This window comes from Caretta caretta, chromosome 6, assembly GCF_965140235.1.
Source record: "Caretta caretta isolate rCarCar2 chromosome 6, rCarCar1.hap1, whole genome shotgun sequence".
Taxonomy (NCBI): Eukaryota; Metazoa; Chordata; order Testudines; family Cheloniidae; genus Caretta; species Caretta caretta.
Genome location: NC_134211.1, coordinates 97,933,654 through 97,954,738, shown reverse-complemented (window position 1 = coordinate 97,954,738; position 21,085 = coordinate 97,933,654). Strand labels below are relative to the sequence as shown.

The 21,085-nt window shown below is 47.6% G+C and overlaps 2 protein-coding genes and 1 long non-coding RNA gene across 4 annotated transcripts in view; 2 read left to right on the top strand and 1 right to left on the bottom strand.

Moving 5' to 3' along the window:
- LOC125637848 (uncharacterized) overlaps positions 1 to 8,096 on the top strand; it is a 16,378-nt gene extending 8,282 nt beyond the window's left edge. The window contains exons 2-3 of the long non-coding RNA XR_012669022.1: positions 7,653 to 7,828; positions 7,961 to 8,096. This is a non-coding gene — a long non-coding RNA (uncharacterized LOC125637848). The remainder of the gene's footprint in view (positions 1 to 7,652; positions 7,829 to 7,960) is intronic.
- Positions 3,162 to 21,085, bottom strand: GPR65 (G protein-coupled receptor 65). 2 transcript variants are annotated; one of them, XM_048852887.2, is made up of 3 exons: positions 19,108 to 21,085; positions 6,209 to 7,350; positions 3,162 to 4,449 (listed from the first exon to the last, which is right to left on the bottom strand). In XM_048852887.2, the coding sequence occupies exons 2-3, from the start codon at positions 7,213 to 7,215 to the stop codon at positions 4,380 to 4,382; spliced, it is 1,077 nt and encodes a 358-aa protein (XP_048708844.1). In that variant the 5' UTR covers positions 7,216 to 7,350; positions 19,108 to 21,085; the 3' UTR covers positions 3,162 to 4,379. The 2 variants fall into 2 exon arrangements, with proteins under 2 accessions (XP_048708844.1, XP_048708845.1); XM_048852888.2 differs by having other exon boundaries at positions 19,310 to 21,085.
- GALC (galactosylceramidase) overlaps positions 10,675 to 21,085 on the top strand; it is an 82,432-nt gene continuing 72,021 nt past the window's right edge. The window contains exon 1 of the mRNA XM_075129819.1: positions 10,675 to 11,109. Coding sequence (XP_074985920.1) covers positions 10,869 to 11,109 — 241 coding nt within the window. The 5' untranslated portion in view covers positions 10,675 to 10,868. The remainder of the gene's footprint in view (positions 11,110 to 21,085) is intronic.

The following is a 21,085-nucleotide window of genomic DNA, read 5'->3' as shown; positions in this document are numbered from 1 at the left end:
GCCTAACTGTGCTGTGCTTCTTGTGTAAAATCTGAGATGGGTTATTTGATGGGTCTTTTCTTTGGTTCTTCCAAAGTCTTAGTCAGGAAGAACAGAGATGGAATCTTTCCCGGACATTATAAGGCTCTGCTTGTAAAATAGCATTGTTTTTATTACATTGGTGTTGTGGGTGTGAGCTAGTGCATTTGAGCTGATAAGGTATATTGAAAAGGTCTGGCATCGTATACTCCTACCTTCCCTTCCTCTTCAAGGTCTGCTTGAGAAGGAAGCAGCTGGGTGAGTTGCTGATATCATCTCAGGAGAGGAAACACTAGTCAGAAGAAAATCTCTGTAAGCAGGGTCTGAATGAGTTTTCCTCTGCCCTCCGAGGAATTGGGAGGGAAAGACACCAAGAGCAGACTGTATTTGCATAGACACACCTTCAGAGGTGCTAAAACAATTTGTGTAGCAGGGGTGCTGAGAGCCATTGAACGAAACTGTAAATCCTGTTTTTGATGGAAACCACTTCAAGCCAGAGGGTGCAGCAGCACCCCCAGCACTCCTAGTTCTACCCCCTATGAGGACATTTCCACGTGAATCCAAGACTGAAGTAAATTTTAACCCAAAACAGACAATTGATCACTTTGGCAAAGCAGGTCTGTCTGCTGATCACCTAGCTGCCTGCCAGCGATGGGGGAGGAGAGAAGGCCTCAGCATTGGCTGCTCCGGGCTGTATGCCCATCCACTTCAGGATCCCAGGGGCATGCCCTGCCTCTCCCTGCTGCTCCGCAGAAGCAGCGGGCTGGGGAAGTCGGCGGCTCTTCCCCCCGCCCCGCAAGGAAATGCCTCCTCTCCACCGTGGGCACCACCAGTGCCCGGCGGGTAGGGCTGGTGGGACCCTGGGGGATGGGGCCACTGCCACTCTGTGCTCCTGAGCTGCAGCTGTCCTGTCCCCTAGCACTGTGCTGGGGGCTGGGGTGGGGGGGATCCCTGCTTTGTGCTGGGTCAGCAGAGCCAGTAAGTGTGGCTGGGGGGAAGGGCTTGGGGCAGTGGGTATGTGGGGGGGTGCTGGGCTGTGAGGGGGCAGGGGGCATTGGGCAGTGGGGGAGGTTTGTGTGTTTTGGGGTGCTAGGCAGTGAGGGGATCTGTTGCGGGGACAGTGGGGGAGGTCTGGGTGTATTAGGGTGCTGGTCAGTGAGGGGATCTGTTGCGGGGACAGTGGGGGAGGTCTGGGTGTATTAGGGTGCTGGTCAGTGAGGGGGTCAGTGTGGGGTGCTGTGTACTTGTGGTGATAGGGCTGTGGGGAAGAGTGCTGGGGGAGATCTGTGTGTGTTGGGGTGCTAGTGGGGGACTAGGATGCTGAGTAGTTGAGGGGTACTAGGGAGTTGTGGTGGGGCTATGGGTGGGGGTGTACAGAGCGCTGTGCATTTGTGGGGTGGGGATCTGTGGCAGGGAGCTGGGCATAGTAGGTCTGGGGGGCACTGGGCTTAGGGAATCGGGGGGTGTTAGGGCTGGGGGCTGTGTGGCACAGTGCAGGCCCACCCCTGAGGGGAAGGGGCACGCTGGCAGCAGAAGGCCTGGTGGGTTTGTTAACAGTGCCCTCGCACTGGGCTGGGCGGGGTGGGGCCACCCCTGCCATGCCATGCCATGCCATGCCATGCCCTGCCCCATTGCCCCTGGCCTGCCCCTTGCTCCAGGGACCGAACTCCCCATGCCATGCTTCATTGCCCCCATAGGGGCCCACAAATATGTTTGGCACAAGGGCCCACAAAAGGTTAATCCGACCCTGTTTCAGAAGTGACAGGTGAACCCACGTGAATGCACCCCTGAATTCTAGGACTTTTCTGACTGCAAACAACCAACTGTGAATAGTGTGCAGCAGAGGGAAAGGAGAGTGGTGTGTTAAAAGTACATTCACCCATTGGACTTCACACCATAGAGTCGGAAACTGAGGCAAAGGACTACTGCCCAACGTACTGTGGGGTAGACATTTACTTATTGTTTGCATACTTTTCAGTCATTTTTGTGATGTTTTCTCAAACTAATTCTGAGTTCCCTTTCACTTTTAATACATGTCCTTGTGCAGTGGTTCCCAAAGTAGGGGCGCTGCTTGTTCAGGGAAAGTCCCTGGCGGGCCGGGCCGGGCCGGTTTGTTTACCTGCCCCATCCACAGGTTCGGCCGATCGCAGCTCCCACTGGCCGCGGGTCGCCGTTCTCAGCCAATGGGGGCTGCAGGAAGCGGCACGGGCCGAGGGATGTGCTGGCCGCCCTTCCCGCGGCCCCCATTCGCCTGGAGCGGCGAACCATGGCCAGTGGGAGCCGCGATCGGCCGAACCTGTGGACGCAGCAGGTAAACAAACCAGCCTGGCCTGCCAGGGACTTTCCCTGAACAAGTGGCGCCCCTACTTTGGGAACCACTGTCCTTGTGAGTGGAGAAGTATTGTCTCTTGGAGGCAACCAGGGATGGTGGTTACTATTTCCCAGATTTTGGGGGGGTAAGGACTCTATCTGGTACTAGTTTGTAATATTAAGAGGAACCCCTAGATATTGGACCTACCCCTTGTTGCTGCTGACCCCTCCTGGCAGAAGATGTAATTCTATATGTGACTGACAGTGCCTTGATTACAATGGTAAAGGAGTATGGTAAATGGCAAACACCTATACTGTTTACTTATAATCACAACCACTTCTTTTTTTTTTTTCATTTTCTTAATTCTACAGAATAAGAATGTTAAAGGGTAATACTCACTGCGTCTCAGCCCTCCCAGGCTTCCTGTGCAAACAGCTGATTCGCGGGAAGCCGGGGGAGGGGGCGGAGAAGCAGAGTGGGGCGGTGCATTCAGGGATGGAGGCGGACTGGAGGTGAGCTGTGGCCGGGCGCGGGGCAGGGGAGGGGGGTGGATGGGGCAGGGGTCGGGGGGCATCAAGAAACGTGGGGGATTGGATGCGGGAGGAGTCCCTGGGAGGTGGGGGTGGGCCACAACCCCCTCGTGGGGTGTGGAGGGAACTGGTTGTTAAGATTTTGGCAGCTCATCACTGTTGTTTCTATATTGCTGTCACTGCAATAACCCCATGTAAATATAAACAAAACACAGGCATTGCCCACTACCTTGCCATGTGAAAGTGCTCCAGGCAAACTTGCCACATCTGAGGTGAACAAACCTGGAGACATTCAATAAAGTAGAAAAAATGTATTTTCTCTCCCCCTACATTTTTTAGCTTTGTAATATTTATTCGACAAATACATCAATGATGTTAAGTTTAACACGTTGCATTCCCCACACTCCCAAAGCTCCCTTGAAGCTGGAATTTAGTCTTGGGCAGAGACACTGGGACTATCAAAGCAGCCAAAGGGAATTAGGCACCCAAATCCTATTGAAATTCAGTGGCAGTTGGACTCCTAAGTCCTGTGGGCTCCTTTGAAAATTCCAGTCTCTATGCCTATTGTAAGCAAAGCTACATTATTTCTTTATCTCCAAATAGCTCCAAAACCATTTGGGAAATTTAGTCAATTTCAGAGGTGATTCTGCAAAAACATATACGTGTGACTATGCAAGCAGTCCCGGATCAGGCCCTTAGGTAGTACTGTGGGGAAATTAAAGGCCTGTAAAAGCTCAGGGCCAAATTCAGGCCTGTTGTAAGTTGTTTGGCTGCAACTCCAATGAATTCAGTAAAGATATACCTGCTTACTGTAGATCTAAATTTGGCTAAGTCTAGGCTGATTTGGTTGCATTGGTTTGATTTTTCCCACCCTCTTTTTAATATAACACAAGAATTACATTTATAGCAACAGACATGTTATAATGTACTGTCCATCTTAGCATTGCAAAGTGCTATGGAAAGGGGTGGGACAAGCACTTCCCACACTTTATAAATGAGAAAATAGACATGGAGATCTTACACTGAGATCTACAGGGGCAGGCACCTGGGCAGCACCACGCTGAAGTCAGTGGGACTCCATGCGGATGCAGAGGTCCACCTGTGCAGAATCAGGACCTTAGTGACTTGCCAAGTGAGAGACTAGAAGGCCAGGAACAGAACCTAAGTCTTCTGAATCCCTCTGCAATACTCTTTCCATGATGCAACAGAGAGGGCACTGCCTTGCCACCAAGTGAGTATTACAGCTGTGTTTTTTTTTTTTTTTTTTCTTTCCAGTATGTGCTGAAAGATGTTCACATACTAAGGTATTGTAGCAAGGCTGAGGGCAGCTCACAACGTTGGCCAGTTATCAAAGAACAGTACTTTTTAATAGTTATGCTTTCCTGTAGCTGATCTTTTCAGGCGTCAGCAGGCTCTGGTATGTGTTCAAAACAATGCTCATCAATGTAAATACAGTGGAGGTGCTTCCTTTTTTCAATTCTTCCAGGGTGATGAAATTTCTCATTCACTTATGAAATGCATCATGTTCTCAGGCCAGCATTGGAACACTTTGATGAAACAACTAGCTTGCTGTGCTGTGCTGTCCTTTCCCTGTCAACAGTAAAATTCAACCCATAACTTAAAAGGTTAAAAGAAAGTAATTGTGGAACAATCACAGTGAAACGCAAAAAGAATTTGTGGAACAGATACTGTACTCACATGAAGACCCACTCACTCCCTGATGCCGCTTTCAGGGGCCCAAGTCCTTTTGATATACAAATATACAGAGCAAGACTTTTTTTTTTTTTTAATGGAAAATTTTTTAATTGGCTAAATGAAAAATTTTGCAGCAGAATGCTTTCCGTGCACATTTTCTCTCTGTTGTTGTTGTTTGTTGGAAAACCGGATAAATTAACATTTTCGGCTGAAAAGTGAAGTTTTAGGGTGAAACTTTCAATGGAACTCTTCCTGTTTTCTGAGAAGCTCTAAAAATCAGCACCTTCAAGTAGAAGTCACAGGAGACTCTCAGCACCACACAGAACCAAACCCATAGTTAGTATCTGTTCCACAGATTATTGCTAGATTCAGGTTTTTTAATAGTTTGTTTTTTTTTTAACCAGATTGACAGCCCTGAAGACTGGAGTGTGGACCAATATCAATTCTCAGTGAACGGGTGTAAATCCAGTTACTCTGGCTTTAGACCATTATAACCAAGAGCAGAATCTGGCCCTGTATTACTTTTTAGCCCCAGGAGAAGAACAGCATGAGGATTAGTAGTTAAAAGTTTTCCTCCTGCTGTGCCTCTTTGTGTCCTGGAGACTCGGGACCACATTTCCACCAGTGTAAACAAGGAATAATTCCAACCGAGTAGTGTGAGGCCTTGTGTGTTTCAACAATAATTAACTTTTAACCATCTGAATCTGGATCTTCCTATTATAATGAAACTATCTCAAAAAGGGAAAGCATATCTATTAACAAAGACAAAAGCAGAGACTTTTTTGGCAAGCCTGTATAAATGTACACAGGTTTAAAATATTGCTGAAGATATTGGGGGCTCCTAGAAACCTGCTTGTGAAAATTGCACCACCACATTAGAAGGTAGATTAGGATGAGTGCCCCACATAGTCACTCTGTCTGGCTACTGCAGTATAATTCCAGTCACACTTGTAACAGTTATCCCTGGAATTCTTAGTCCCCTTTGCCTTTGGAATATGGTTTGTATCAAAAGACCAGGTATTTTCAAAAAAATCCCATGAGAGGATCCTTTCCCCCACAACCTTCATATGTATATTAAAATTGGAAAGCAAATAGATTCATAACCTTTCTGCCTTCTTCTTCATGAGCGCGTGCATGCCTGGTTCAAGGTGTATAGAATAAGATAAGGGGGACAGTTTTGTGGGTGCCACTTGTTAAATTATTGGCAGCACAGCAGAAGGTGATTCCTGTTTGATTTCCAGATTTGTTTTTCACTGGTTACAACAATGATACTGGGCCTGCCTCTCCACTCCAGTTATGTACTGGTGCAACTTCACTTGCTTCAGTGACTTGCCCTGGTCACATAATGAATCCCTATTAGATCCTCCAATAATAGAACCCATGAGTCCTGACTCACATTCACCTCCATTAGATCACTAGACCATATACTTGCCCTTGCATGGTATATGTAAAGCAAGAAAATATAATGGCTGAATTTCCCCCTCAGTTACACCCATGCCACTCCACTGATTTCACATTATTTTGAATACAATGCAGCTTCAGTGGTGTTTCTTGGGTGTAAATGAGGAAAGAATTTGGCCTGTCTCATCAATGATATAGTTCTTTGGCAGTTCACTGTATTGGGCATTTTGGACAAAAGTTCATTTTCACTTACAGGTCTGTAGATGACTTAGGTGTCACTGCTGTAGAATTCTTTTTAATAGTACTAGTCATAGTAACATCCGTTGGCTGCTGTAACTCAGATTTCTGCACACAAAAGCAGCGCTTGAGCATGTTCAGGATATCTGTTCTCCCAGTTTCACTCACAAAGCAGTACAGAATTGGGTCAGCAATACAGTTGAAACTTGTTAAGGCCTGTGTAATTCTATAAGGCTTAAACATATGGACAAAGTTGACATTGTTCGGCTCATTGATGCTGCGAATCAGCAACACAGCATGGTAGGGAGTGAAGCAAAAGAAGAAAGTAATGGTGATGCTCAATAGCAGCTTCTTGATTTTCTTTTTTTCTCTGTCTTCTGTGGCTTGATTATGCCTCACAGCCTGGTAGATTTTTTGGTAGCAAAACAGCATGATTGCCAAAGGGATCATGTATCCTGAGCATATCCGGAAGATGTTTAGTATGCCTTGCCATTTTTCCAAAGGATATTTATCATAACATAAGACATGGCTAGTGGAATTGCAAACTTGAGTGAATGTTTCATCCTTTACCAGAATCATACAGTTCAGGCTGGTTTCCAAAACCCAAATAAAGATGCTAACAAGCAAGGCAAATCTACTTGTGCGCAGGTGTTGGAACCTGAGAGGGTGAACTAATGCCAGATATCTATCAACGGAGATGCAGGTGAGGAAGGCAGCACTGGTGTAAAAATTCATGTACATAAGGAAGGCAGAAATCTGGCAAAGCAAAGCAGAGAATCGCCAGCTATCTTGATGCCAAGTGTAATCAATCCACAGAGGCAAGGTCAGAGTGTATAGGAGATCAGCTAGGGATAAACTGAAGAGGTATATTGCTAATTCATTTTTTTTCCTCACTTGTATACAAGATACACAGAGGAATGTGCTATTGACAGGAATACTGACCACAATCACAATGATGTAAACAAATGGAAACAAGTTCTTATCCAGATTGTAATCTTCAATGCACTCAAGAGTGCTATTCATTGTCCCCTCCTTAGAACAATCATTGAGTTAATTCCAGCTTGGATACAGAAGAGCAAGCTCTGTAGTCTTACTTTCTTCTGCCAATTTCCCAGGGCACAACGACAAGGATCCCATCCACTGCACTGAAATTTCTTTCTGTTGCAAGAAAAAAAAATCATTTGGTTGATCATTCAGTTAACCTGGTGCACAAAAATGCAGTGGTCCTTTGAAAGCTCTAAGCCAATGCAGGAGTAAAGGAACTAGACTCACAGGACTTGATTCTTATAGGGGCCAGTTGCTGCTCCCTGATTCAAAGCTGTCTAGCTTTGGCACAAATAGGGTTGTACGGGGACTGCCCCCAAATTATGCCAGTGGAAGAACAGGCATAGTGGAGTGGTTCTGTCCTGTGCCCCACCCTTCTAATGTCCCTGACACATCTCTTCCTTCCCGTTACACAGAGGATCAAGAAGGTGGCTGACACAGATAGCAGCAGAGTCTCCTGCACTAGCTTCAAACCAGTGGAGAGTTCTTGTGTGCAGGTGACATTCTTCACTGGCCTTTTCTGGATACTTTAAAGCCACTCTGCGCTGTCTACACAACGACATTAAGAAATAACTAACAGACTTGCCATCAGGTCAGTTTCATGACTCAGTATAATACCTGTAGCTTCAAATAATTAATTCCAAGATCAGAATCTATGCTGTCCTAATGCACGGGACAATCTCCCAGTTCCTATTCATGAAGTCAGCACCTTCTGCTCTTTCAGATCCCTTCGAAGACTTCCCTTCTGTCATGTTGCCTAAATGAAGTAAGTTTATTTTCTTGTTTAAAAAAGAAACGATTCCCGTTTACTTCAATGGGCTTTGGATCAGGCCCATAGCGAATGTAACATCAAATCAAGCTTGAATAGGTTACATAATTTCAAAGATACATGAGGGGCAGGGCCGCATGAAAGGGGTGGAGTTGGGGCGGGTCTGGGGGTCGAGCACTCAGGGGAAAGTGGGGAAGTCGGTGCCTTTGGTGGACACTACCTTTGTCGACTTTAATTGTCCTCCTGCAGTTATCCCACAATGCCTGACACTGATTGCTGTGGACATGCCACTGCCCGGGGTCACAGAGACCATAAGCCCCCCACATTTAAAATCTCTGAGAATTTTTGAAATGCCTTTTCCTGGTTGTCCATCTTGGTGAGCACACCTCTGTCTGCTCTCCAATGTTATGTGCAACTGACCAGCTGACTAAGCTGGCTACATGCTACTACATGCTGAAGTAGACAGGAGATACTGGATCTCTTGGACTGGTGAGGAGGGATAGCTCAGTGGTTTGAGCATTGGCCTGCTAAACTCAGGGTTGTGAGTTCAATCCTTGAGGAGGCCATTTGGGATCTGGGCCAAAAATTGGGGATTGGTCCTGCTTTGAGCAGGGGGTTGGACTAGATGACCTCCTGAGGTCCCTTCCAACTCTGATAGTCTATTATTCTCACAGGCTGTGCAGAGACAGCTCTGAACCAGGTGTAGCAATGTCAGTATCTACGGCAGATTGCTTGGAGGATGCAGGAGAAGGGGTACAACTGGGACCAGCAGCAGAGCCACATGAAAGCCAAGGAGTTGTGGCAGGCATACTAGAAGGCCAGGGAGGCCAACACTGAGCCACAGAGCTGCTGATCTTACAAAGAGCTGTATGCCATACTTGATGGCTACCCCACACACCACGGTAACTACCTCCAAGGAGCTTGAATCACAGGCCTCTGCCATGAACAACAAGGAGAAGGAGGTGGACAAGGAAGAGGTGTATGGCGGACTGACGAGTGGGGGTCTAGCTGTGCTGAAACCAGGCACTGTTCTTGACTCCACTGCAGTTCAGCCAGTCTCTGCAGTCGAACCTTGGGTAAATAAATTTCCCATTACAGTTATGGCTCCCACAACTTAGCAGGACCCAGTGATTGACTTTTCATTAATTTACTTGCACTAGAAGAGGTGGCAGTACAAAACAGAGAGGTAGAGTTGCTGTCTGCTTTTCATTCCCTTCTAGAGTTGGGCTGGGGGGGGGGTGGACCGTGCAAAGTACCATATATACTCGTTCATAAGCCGAATTTTTTTAGTAAAAAAGGGAAGCATCAGAGAAGGGGGTCGGCCTATGAATGGGTAGAGAGAGGAAGAGGTGGGACACAGCCCCTCCCTCCCCAACAGAGGGGGCAAGGAAAGCCGCATAGCCAGCAGAGCTAGAAGGGAAGAGGCGGGGCCGGAGTCTCTCCCCTTGTGGCCATGCTGCTCTCCCCGCAGCCTCCGAAGCAGCTGCAGCCGTGCCACTTGGCCCCGGCCACCAGAACAGGCTGTGGCCGCAGCCCCCGGCCCAGCCCGCTGGAGCATGCTGCAGCCACGCCGCCCGGTCTGGCCCGCCGGAGCACGCTGTGGCTGCGCTGCCCAGCCTGCCAGAGCAGCTCCAGCCAGGCCAGAGACCTCCTCCCCAGCCCGCCCCAGCTAAGATGGGAAGGGATGGGATGGGGGGAGTGTGGGGGTCCCAGGCTACAGGTGGGGTCAGATGGGAGGTGGTCACAGGGGTTACTCCCCTAACCCCCAGCTTCTCCCACCCCCCAAAATTTCCCAACCAGTTGCTGTCCCGGCCCATGAGGGTAAGCAGCTGGCAGGCCGGGACACTTTGTTTACTTAGGTTTACCTCTGTGCCTGCGGACGCTTGAGGTAAACAAACCATCTTGGCCCGCCAGTGGCTTATCCTGATGGCCCGGGAGCCAAAGTTTGCTGACCCCTGAATTATAGTGTCGGCTTATGAATGGATCATAAAAATTTTCCATTTTTACTTATCCATCTTGAGGGGCTTGGCTTATAAATGAACCAGGTTATGACTGATTATATACGGTAGTTTGTTTATGTACACAAGGATGTCCCTTTAATTCTCCTGACAGATCTCAATGAAACTTCCATGGGGGTACACTGCAATCCTCTCCCAGAGGTTTCTAGGGATGGTGGCTTTATTTTTGCCTTTGAGGTAGAATACATTCCCATTCCAGTCAGCAATAACTTTGGCAGGCCCTATTGCCTTAAAGAGGCAGCATACGGACTCAGGCAACTTCGGGTACCAGAAGTAGCTGTGCTCTTTTTGCCTTTGTTACTCTCAGGAGTGAGAGATCAGCTAAAATCAACACTACCTGTGGAAAACGGTGCCCGTATTCAGTGCGATTGCCCTATACTCATAGTTTCATGCCACTGAGCAATTCCCTACTTGGTTCTCTCACCCCTGGCGGGTCATACTCCCCATTGCTTGAACTGAGAGTGGCACTGGGCACGAGCACTCCAAAGTAGAAGTGTCAATAAGCATGTCTTGTTTAACACTTTAGGGGAGCAAGGGAAGGAGGGAGTTCTGAATCTTGAGTTTTGCTTTCCATTCCTACTATACTGACAATGGTACCACTGTGTTTTATCAGTAGTTGCAGCTGCTGTGGCTTTGAGAGGGATCCTCCACACCAGTGGAAGGACTGACTCAGATAAGGAAGAGAAAAGAGTACACAGGAGGACATTTTCTGTGAGATCCTGCAACCAAATGCTGCATCAGACCATGAGCTGAAGGTCTGGAGGGTCAATATTGCTGACTGTGTGGAGAAGAAAAAAGTGGACAGCTGAAAGGCCCAGGAGTCCCAGCAGGAAAAGGAGAGGGAGATGCAGCAGGACATAATGAAGCTTCTCTGGCAGCAAACACAGACGCTGCAGACTCCCATTGTAACAATCCTGGGCTCGACTTCCAATGCAGTTTGTGGAGAATTGCAGCATAGCGCTTTCCTACACCCCCGTCAGCATTCCACATGGCCTCAGGACCCACACGCCTACCCCTACCACTCCACCCCGGGGGAAAGCATGGACAGCCACAGCTGCATGTATACATCAACTGTGGCTCTCACAGGTCAGTGTATGTTGCTACAATGGACATCAGTGTTCCTTCCTCTTGTTTGTTTATTAAGGTTCCTCAATTTGTTTAAGTTAAAATGGATTTACTTGTAAATTCTTCAGATTTTTTTTTTTGGAGCTGTCTTTGTAAGTAAATAAAAATCCTTTGTTTTGAAAGCAATTAATCTTTAATAGTTTACAACACCTGATGTGTAAAGCCTGCCGCCAGTGAAAGTAGTGGTCTTGTATTCTCGCAGCCCATAGGATCAGTGCCAAACAGGGTAGTCATCATAAATGTGCACCAAGTACTCCATCATTAATAGATGTACTGTCGGTGATACAGGTGTGCAGAAAGCACCACACAATTCCTGCAGCCCCAGGTTGAGCACAGTACGCCACAGAATGTTACTGTGGCTCACTGTGCTCTTTCAAAGCTTCCCTAAGCCATGAACTCATTTGATAGCCCTTGTGTCCAGCAGTTCGAACTCAGCAGAAAAGCTGCTCCATGCCAGGGAACAAGTTTTCCCCTTTTGCTTCACAAAATTATGCAGGACCCAATAAGCAGCTATTGCCATTGGGGTATTTTTGAACTGAGAATGACAGTTGAATGTGCTTTTGGTAGATTGAAAGAGCAACTGTCATTCAACTGGTTTCAGAGTAACAGCCGTGTTAGTCTGTATTCGCAAAAAGAAAGAGAGTACTTGTGGCACCTTAGAGACTAACCAATTTATTTGAGCATAAGCTTTCGTGAGCTACAGCTCACTTCTTAGCTCATGAAAGCTTATGCTCAAATAAATTGGTTAGTCATTCAACTGTCATTCTGTACCTGCTGAATCTTTCCTTGGTGCTGAAGAGATGGGTAGAGTTGTGAAGGGAGATGAACAGAGGACATTTTCTATGGCTGAACTTTAGAAAATGAAGCACTGCACAGTGATTTTCTCCTCCCCCCCGGCCAACATCTGAGGCTCCCACCTGTGGCACGAAAAGCTCTGGGAGAGTTTTGTTCTAATGTGAAACTTTCCAAAGTTATGACAGGTTTCAGAGTAGCAGCCGTGTTAGTCTGTATTCGCAAAAAGAAAAGGAGTACTTGGTTAGTCTCTAAGGTGCCACAAGTACTCCTTTTCTTTTTCCAAAGTTACATGCTTCTGCCTGGATCATAGAAATCAACAATGGGAAAGACCTGTTAGATCATATTGGCTCATTCCCAACAAATATGTGAAGGGAAGGTTTTGTGGCTAAATCCCAGAACTAGCTGGTAAAACACTGAGGCTGTATTTTCCCTTCTCAGTTGCAGATTTTCTATGTGACTTTGGGCAGACAAGAATCATAAGACTGGAAGGGACCTTAAGAAGTCATCTCATCTAGTTCCCTGCACTCATAGCAGAACTAAGTATTATCTAGACCACTCCTGACAGGTGTTTGTCTAACCTGCTCTTAAAAATCTCCAATGATGGAGATTCCACAACCTCCCTAGGCAATTTATTCCAATGCTTAATCACCCTGATGGTTAGGAAGTTTTTTCTAATGTCCAGCCTAAACCTCCCTTGCTGCAATTTAAGCCCATTGCGTCTTGTCCTATTCACAGACGTTAAGAAGAACAAATTCCCCCCCCCCTTGTAACAACCTTTTATGTACTTGAAAACTGTTATGTCCCCTCTGACGTCTCTTTTCCAGACTAAACAAACCCAATTGTTTCAGTCTTCCTGCATAGGTCATGTTTTCTAGATCTTTAATTTTTGTTTTCTGGACTTTCTCCAATTTGTCCACATCTTTCCTGAAATGTGGCACCCAGAACTGGACACAATATTCCAGTTGCGGCCTAATCAGCGTGGAGTAGAGCGGAAGAATTACTACTTGTCTTACTTACAACGCTCTGGCTAATACTTCCCAGAATGATGTTTGCTTTTCTTTTTTTGGAACAGTTACACTGTTGACTCATATTTATCTTGTGGTCCACTCTGACCCCCAGATCTCTTTCCGCAGTACTCCTTCATAGGCAGTCATTTCCCATTTTGTAAATGTGCAATTTATTGTTCCTTCCTAAATGGCGTACTTTGCATTTGTTCTTATTGAATTTCATCCTATTTACTTCAGACCATTTCTCCAGTTTGTCCAGATCATTTTGAATTTTAATCCTATCCTCCAAAGCACTTGCAGCCTCTCCCAGCTTAGTATCATCTGCAAACTTTATAAGAGTACTCTCTATACTATTATCTAAATCACTGATGAAGTTATTGAACAGAACCGGACCCAGAACTGATCCCTGCAAGATGCCACTCGTTATGCCCTTCCAGCATGACTGTGAACCACTGATAACTACTCTCTGGGAACTGTTTTCCAACCAGTTTTGCACCCACCTTATAGTAGCTCCATCTAGGTTGCATTTCCCTAGTTTGTTTATAAGAAGGTCATGCAAGACAGTATCAGAAGCTTTATTAAAGTCAAGATATACCACGTCTACTGCTTCCCCCTATCCACAAGGCTTGTTACCCTGTCAGAGAAAGCTATCTTTTTGAGTTTTAGATCTTTGAAGATCTCCTGGGTAAGAAGGCTCCATCTACATTACAAATAACTGCTGTGTTACCTCTCTTGTAGTCAAAGAATAGTTCCATTTTGTAGCGTAAAACGGACCTTTCAACTTCTTGTGCTTCATGTTCACCATTTGTGAAATATTGTGAATGATACCTACCACCTGATAGGGGTGAGTGGTGAGGCTCAGTTAGTAGTTATACTGGGAATGGGCTGCCTCTTATCACCTTTGCCATCCTTCTGGTAAATAATGTAAGTAGGGAACATAAGGCTATAGTTTTAGGGTTCAACTCGTAAAAGTATCTAATATCTACTTCTTCCCACCAGCTGGTTGTGAATCCAAATATCTAAATTGTTGCTTAGAATGATGCTATTGGGTTATAGTTTTGGGAGTTATATCTATTTATTGGCTGGACTGTTTAATTTTCTCCAGTATAGAATACATATAAACCTAATTTTGAATTTGCCCTTCAAAAATATCTTTATTATGGGACCAAATTTACTCTTAGTTACATTGGAGTAAATCCAGATTTTGGAGTTCTTCCAGCCTCATCTTTGTGTAACTGTGAGAGTAGAATTTGGCCCATCATATCTATATTCTGGTTTCCAAATTAGATATATCCCCAACATAAAACTACGTGGGATTAGCTTTCCATTCATTTTCAACTGTCCCCACTGCAACCAATAGTCCTGGTTATTTATCAGTCCATTTCCTTGATCACCATTTTGCTACTCTCTCCACCACTCTAGTATAGGAAACCAGCTGTAAGAGTAGAAAGTATGTAAAGAAGCTAATAAGGACCCTTTCTAATCATTCCAGGAGGAAAGTCTATCTCATCTATGGTATCTCTACAACTTCCTTCACCATGGCATGTGTGTTCTGAACACTGCAATTTAGCTCCACAGAGTATTCTCCAGAGAGGACTTGAAAGATTCTCTTTGCACATTGCCATTTGAAAGCAATACAGTCTGCACAAAAAAATATCCTTTGATTTGATCACGAACATGAAATGAAGATTCTAGTAACCTTCTACAGTCTATTTTCAGAAGAGACCTCCTACTTCAATTCAATGGAAGAAAGTCTTTTTTTTTTTTTTTTTCCCAGACTGGAGAGTACCTTAGTCTTGGAAATTAGAAAAGCCCAAGCAGAGTCTGACTAATGGTTTTGTGTTATGAACAGTAAGGCATATGCGCTCATTTCAACAAATACTACTTCAGCCACTAACCACCAGCTTAATCTCCTTTGACGCATCTGCAACAAGCACATTTCACCATGATTCCTACATTTCTAATTCAAAAGATCCAACTAATTACTATGAGCAATTTTCAGTATCTGTGCTACGCTGCTGTAAATAAATGGCTCTGCGCAGTGATGAGCTCCCAAAATCTTAACAACCAGTTCCATATAAAAAGTTCTGGTTTAAGGGATGTGCCACAGTATGTATTTTTTGGACTATAGGGTTACCATACGGCCGTATTTTCCCGGGAGGAATTTTTAAATTTTAAAAATTTTAAAAATTTTAAAAATCCCAGACGGCGATTTAAGAACCAAAAAGCCTGACCTGTCCGGGAAAATACAGGGGTGTGTTAACCCTGTCTAAAGTTCTTTTTTTAAAAAGATGGGCCTGAACTAGAAATGAGCTCAGTTTCACATGTGTGGGTCCCCGCCACGCCCTGGGGGTGTGCTAGGGTGACCAGATGTCCCGATTTTGTAGGGACAGTCCCGATTTTGAGGTCTTTTTCTTATATAGGTTCCTATTACCCCCCCACCCCCTGTCCTGATTTTTCACACTTGCTGTCTGGTCACCCTAGGGTGTGCACATGTGTGGGTCCCAACTGCTCCTTGCCCCCCTCATTGAAGCAGGTGTGCAGGGTTACTGCCCTGGGAACTGCAGGGCACCAGTGGACATGGGGCCAGCTGCAGACAGGGGCGTGGGCCAGGGCTAGCTGGAGGCAGGGGGTGCAGGGCTGGCTGCGGGCAGGGCAGGAGGGTGCGGAGCTGGCTGGAGACAGGAGGGTGCGGGATTGGCTGGCGACAAGAGGGTGTGGGGCTGGCTGGCGGTCGGGGCTGGCTGGAGACAGGGGGTGTGGGGCTGGCTGGCTGGCTTTGGGCAGAGCTGCAGGGGGGTGTGGCAGGGGCTGGCTGGAGTCAGGGGACGGGGTGCGTGCGGCAGGGGTTGACTGGAGACAGGGCTGGGGGTGCGTGCGGCAGGGGTTGGCTGGAGACAGGGCAGGGGATGCGGGGCTGGCTGGAGGCGGGGGCTGGCCGCGGGCAGCAGGTGCATGTGGCAGGGGCTGGCTGGAGGCGGGGGCTGGCCGTGGGCAAGGGGTGCGGGGCGGGGCGGGCCGGAGGCGGGGGCTGGCTGTGGGCAGAGGGTCTGGGGTGGGGCAGGGCGGGCCGGAGGTGGGGGCTGGCCGCAGGCAAGGGGTGCGGGGCAGGCCGCAGGTGGGGGCTGGCCGCGGGCAAGGGGTGTGGGGCGGGGCGGGCCGGAGGCTGTCTGCGGGGCGGGCCGGAGGCGGGGGCTGGCCGCGGGCGGGCTGGAGGCGGGGGCTGGCTGCGGGGCTGGCAGGGTGTGCGAGGCTGGCTGAGGGCAGGGGTGCAGGGCTGGCTGGAGGCAGGGGCTGGCTGCGGGCAGGGGGTGCAGGGCTGGCTGGAGGTGGGGGCTGGCTGCGGGTAGGAGGTGCGGGTGTGGCTGGAGGCAGGGGGTCCGGGGCTGGCAGGGGGTGTGGCTGGAGGCGGGGGCTGGCCGCGGGCGGAGGGTGCGGGGCTGGCTGGAGGCGGGGGGCTGGCTGTGGGGGTGGCAGGGAGTGCGTGCAGGGGGACGGCTGCGGGGGTGGCAGGGGAGGCGGGGCTGGCTGGAGGCGGGGGGAGGCGGGGGCTGGCTGGAGGCGGGGGAGGCAGGGGGTGCGGGGGCTGGCTGGAGGTGGGGGCGGGGGTGGCAGGGGGTGTGGGGCTGGCTGGAGGCGGGGGTGGCAGGGGGCGCGGGCTGGCTGGAGGCAGGGGTGGCAGGGGGCGCGTGCAGGGGGACGGCTGCGGGGGTGTGGGGCTGGCTTGAGGCGGGGGCTGGCTGCGGGAGTGCGGGGCTGCCTGGAGGCGGGGGTGGCAGGGGGTGCGTGCAGGGGGACAGCTGCGGGGATGGCAGGGGGTGCGGGGCTGGCTGGAGGCGGGGGTGCGGGGCTGGCTGGGTGCAGGGCTGGCTGGAGGCGGGGGCTGGCCGCGGGCGGAGGGTGCGGGGCTGGCTGGAGGCGGGGGGCTGGCTGCGGGGGTGGCAGGGAGTGCGTGCAGGGGGACGGCTGTGGGGGCGGCAGGGGGTGCGGGGGCTGGCTGGAGGCGGGGGCGGCAGGGGGTACGGGGCTGGCTGGAGGCGGGGGCTGGCTGGAGGCGCGTGCAGGGGGACGGCTGCGGGGGTGCGGGGCTGGCTGGAGGCGGGGGCTGGCTGCGGGGGTGGCAGGGGGTGCGGGGCTGGCTGGAGACGGGGGGTGCTGGAGGTAGGCCAGGGCAGGGGGTGCGGCAGGGGCTGGCTGCAGGCAGGTGGTGCGGGGGCGGCTGGAGGCAGGGTCTGTCTGCGGGCAGGGGGTACGGGGGTGGCTGGAGGTAGGGCAGGGCAGGGGGTGCGGCAGGGTCTGTCTGCAGGCAGGGGGTCCGGGGGCGGCTGGAGAGAGGAGCTGGCTGCGGGCAGGGTGGTGGGTGCTCACTGGGAGAGCGACTTGGAGCAGCCCGAGCATCAGGATGCAGCCCAGGCCCAGCAGAGCAGCCGGGGACCCTCCAGGCAGCAGCGGGAGCCCCAGGGCCAGGGGTCGGGGGAGCAGCAGCAGCAACAGGGCTCGTGCCCAGGGCCAGAAGACAGCCCACATGGCTCCCGCAGCGCCCCCGGCAGCCAGAGGAGGAATTACATCATTTCCCGGCCAGAGCCCATCAAAGCCTCCTGCAGGGAAGCGGGTTAACAACCGGTTCTAAAACTGCTTCCAAATTTAACAATGCAAACTGGTGCAAACTGGCTCCAGCTCACCACTGGCCCTGCGGGTAAAATAAGCAATTAGAGGACTGTGTTGCAAAAGCTGCAAGATCTATAAGGGCTGTTGCTACATTGGTTCTTTGCAAAATAGTAGTAAAGGAGCCAGAAGTTGTAGGTGCTGCTAGTTGACCTGAAATGCCTGTTTCCTATCAGACCCATGTTGAAAATTATATTGTTTCAGGTGTTTAAAATGAGAGAGAGATTCAAATTGAAACCCTCTCACAATAATACCTCCCAAATCTAGATTTTGATCTGAATTTTGCAAATGGTCCCTATCTTTAGAATGAGCAGATTCAAAAACTCAAGTCTGAACCTTGACAAAATTTTGGATGTTTGAAAACTGGATTTTTATGGGACTTTTTATGCTTGAGCCCATATTTACTGTTTACTTAAAATGCATCCTATACTAGTATGGTATCTCTCATGCCCCATGCTTAAAAAAGCACCTTCTTTCATGAATTGTTAAATTATACTCACAACTGTTACAAATGTAGTCTATCTTTATTAGGGAGCCAGGGACATCTCCAAAGAATTAACTTCCATTAACTCTGAGATATGCTTACAAGACTATTTCATAAAGCAAAAAAAAAGATCCCAAATATTATTGTTAAAATAAACTGGCTAATGCATAAGTAACACAGAGGTCGTTGGTTTGGTAGGATGTAGTTCACACCTTTGTCTATTACTATGATTTCGCTATACCTTATATGAAGCAAATTTTTGATATTGCACATTTAGAAAGAGAAACTATGTGAAATACAATATATATGGTACTAGAAACATTAATAAACCACTTTCCAGAGCACCTTGTCTTCAGTCTCTCTTGCTTAGTTTGTAAACTCTTTGGGGCAGAGACTGTTTGAATTTTTTTGTATGGTAAACGGCTGTGAATATTGTTGGTGCTAAACAAATAATAAAGAATAATAACCAGATGAGCTGCTTTAACTCCTTAGCCATGATGATGCTGGGGAAACATAGTGATGGAAACTCTATACAGTAGAACCTCAGAGTTATGAACTGACCATACATCTCATTTGGAACTGGAAGTACACAATCAGGCAGCAGCAGAGACACAAACACATGAAAAAAAGGAAATACAGCACAGTACTGTGTTAAACGTAAACTATTTAAAAAGGGAAAGCAGCATTTTTATTCTGCATAGTAAAGTTTCCAAGCTGTATTAAGTCAATGTTCAGCTGTAAACTTTTGAAAGAACAACCAAACATTTTGTTCAGAGTCATGAACATTTCATAGCTGCGAACAACTGCATTCCTGAGGTGTTCGTAACTCTGAGGTTTTACTGTAGTTTGTAATCTAAAAACCCATCTGAAAATATTTTCATTATTTCCCCTGCTCCTCTACAAACAATAGAGGCTTTTAACTCTGCCAGTTCTTTAAGAGCAATAAACCATGTCCACCAGATTGGAGTAGTGTCTTAAATCACCCCGTCTTTGGAAAGATCCACTCACCTTTCTGCCTTGTGCCTCATGCACGTTGGTACTATAGCATCAGACAATCTCTCTCCACGCCCTTGTATGTCTCAGTGTTTAGCAGTTCTGTCTGATATTGTCAGCATCACATTCAAGGAGAACCAGCTGAAGAACTCTACTAGAGGATAATATTGCTGATAAAAGTTATGCCCTGCTGGTTTCTTAGACGTTCTGGACTTACCTGGCAAGCCATGTATTCCGGTGTTGCAGTTTTTACTGTGATGCCATAACTACTGTGAACAGGAGCTGGTTTTGAAAGAGGAAACTACCGCAAAGCGTGCCCCTAAAGAAACAGGAAACGGCTATGCACATCTTTAATAGAGAATATACCAATGAGAAAGCAGCTCAATAGATAGGATGAATGTATTCAGATTTGAAAAAAAAATTCACCTTACTTTTCAGGCACAAATTTTTGCCTTCCACTTTGTCCTATTAATCTTGGTTTGGCAGCAAGAACGTGGGCAAAATGACTGAATAAGCCAGGGTGTCCAAACTTTGCCCATCTGAGGTTGCCTTGGCAACTTTACAGGAGCCCAAGGTCAGCACCTGATTTCATAAAGTGGAGTATATTGCGGCCACCCTTATCTATGCTACTGATGTGGAGTCTGCAGAGATGACAGCTCCACAGATACAGTGCTCCATCTTTTTAATTTTAATATGCCAAAAATCAGAGGTTCTTACTTCAACAAGCAGGATTATGTCCTCAGTATCAGACATGCATTTTTTATTCCAGCCTTTCTGTGGCAACTTCCCATTGAATCAGAGCAAAGCCTGAGTATAAACTGGAAAGGATCTAAGGGTTCGGCCCAACAAGAATCGACTCATTTCAAAAGCTGTAAATACGGATTTAAAAATTGTATTTATATTCACCCAGTTACAGGGTCAAGTCATTCAATGGGAGTTTTGCTTCAGTAAGGACTACAAGATTTGACCCACAGCATGAAAGTATAATATATGTAATATACACTAAGTGTAAATTTATATAGAATTATAATTTCCTATCAATTTAAACTAGGACCTGCTCCCACTGAAATTAAAAGGAGGAAGTTCAGGCCCTTTGAATCTTTTAACAAATAATCCTGGCTTAATGTGACTATTGCACAGTTGGCTAACTTGTACAGATCCTCTTTTTTTCCCTCTGTGGGTAAGACAATTTGGTTTTGTATACATTAATTCTCATAACATCTGAGTCTGGGTGGGAGTGATTCACTTCTGCATTTGGGAAACTGGTACAACTTCACACCAGATTTCTACACACTGGGTAACACAAACAGATGGCCTGTTTGCTGAGTCAGATGAAATGTTAGGAGAAATGAAATACAGGTCTTGGTGGCATATTTTAAAACCCTGAACTAGGATAAACAGCAAGTACAGGCTCTGAATCAGAAGACAATGCCAGAGAGCTCTTTTCTGTTTGCTTCAAAGATTTGGATCCTATTTTCCAGCCAGAACGAGACACAACATTTTCATAAAAACAACAAGGAGTCCGGTGGCACCTTAAAGATTAACAGATTTATTTGGGCATAAGGTTTTGTGGGTAAAAAACCACTTCTTCAGATGCATGGAGTGAAAATTACAGATGCAGGCATTATGTAATGACACATGAAGAAAAGGGAGTTACCTCACAAGTGGAGAACCAGTGTTGACAGGGCCAATTCGATCAGGGTGGATGTAGTCCTCTCTCAATAATAGATGGGAGGTGTCAATTCTAGGAGAGGCAAAGCTGCTTTTGTAATGAGCCAGCCACTCCCAGTCCGTATTCAAGCCCAAATTAATGGTGTTAAATTTGCAAATGAATTTTAGTTCTGCTGTTTCTCTTTGAGGTCTGTTTCTGAAGTTTTTTTGTTCAAGTATAGCTACTTTTAAATCTGTTATAGAATGTCCAGGAAGATTGAAGTGTTCTCCTACTGGCTTTTTGTATGTTACCATTCCTGATGTCTGATTTGTGTCTATTTAT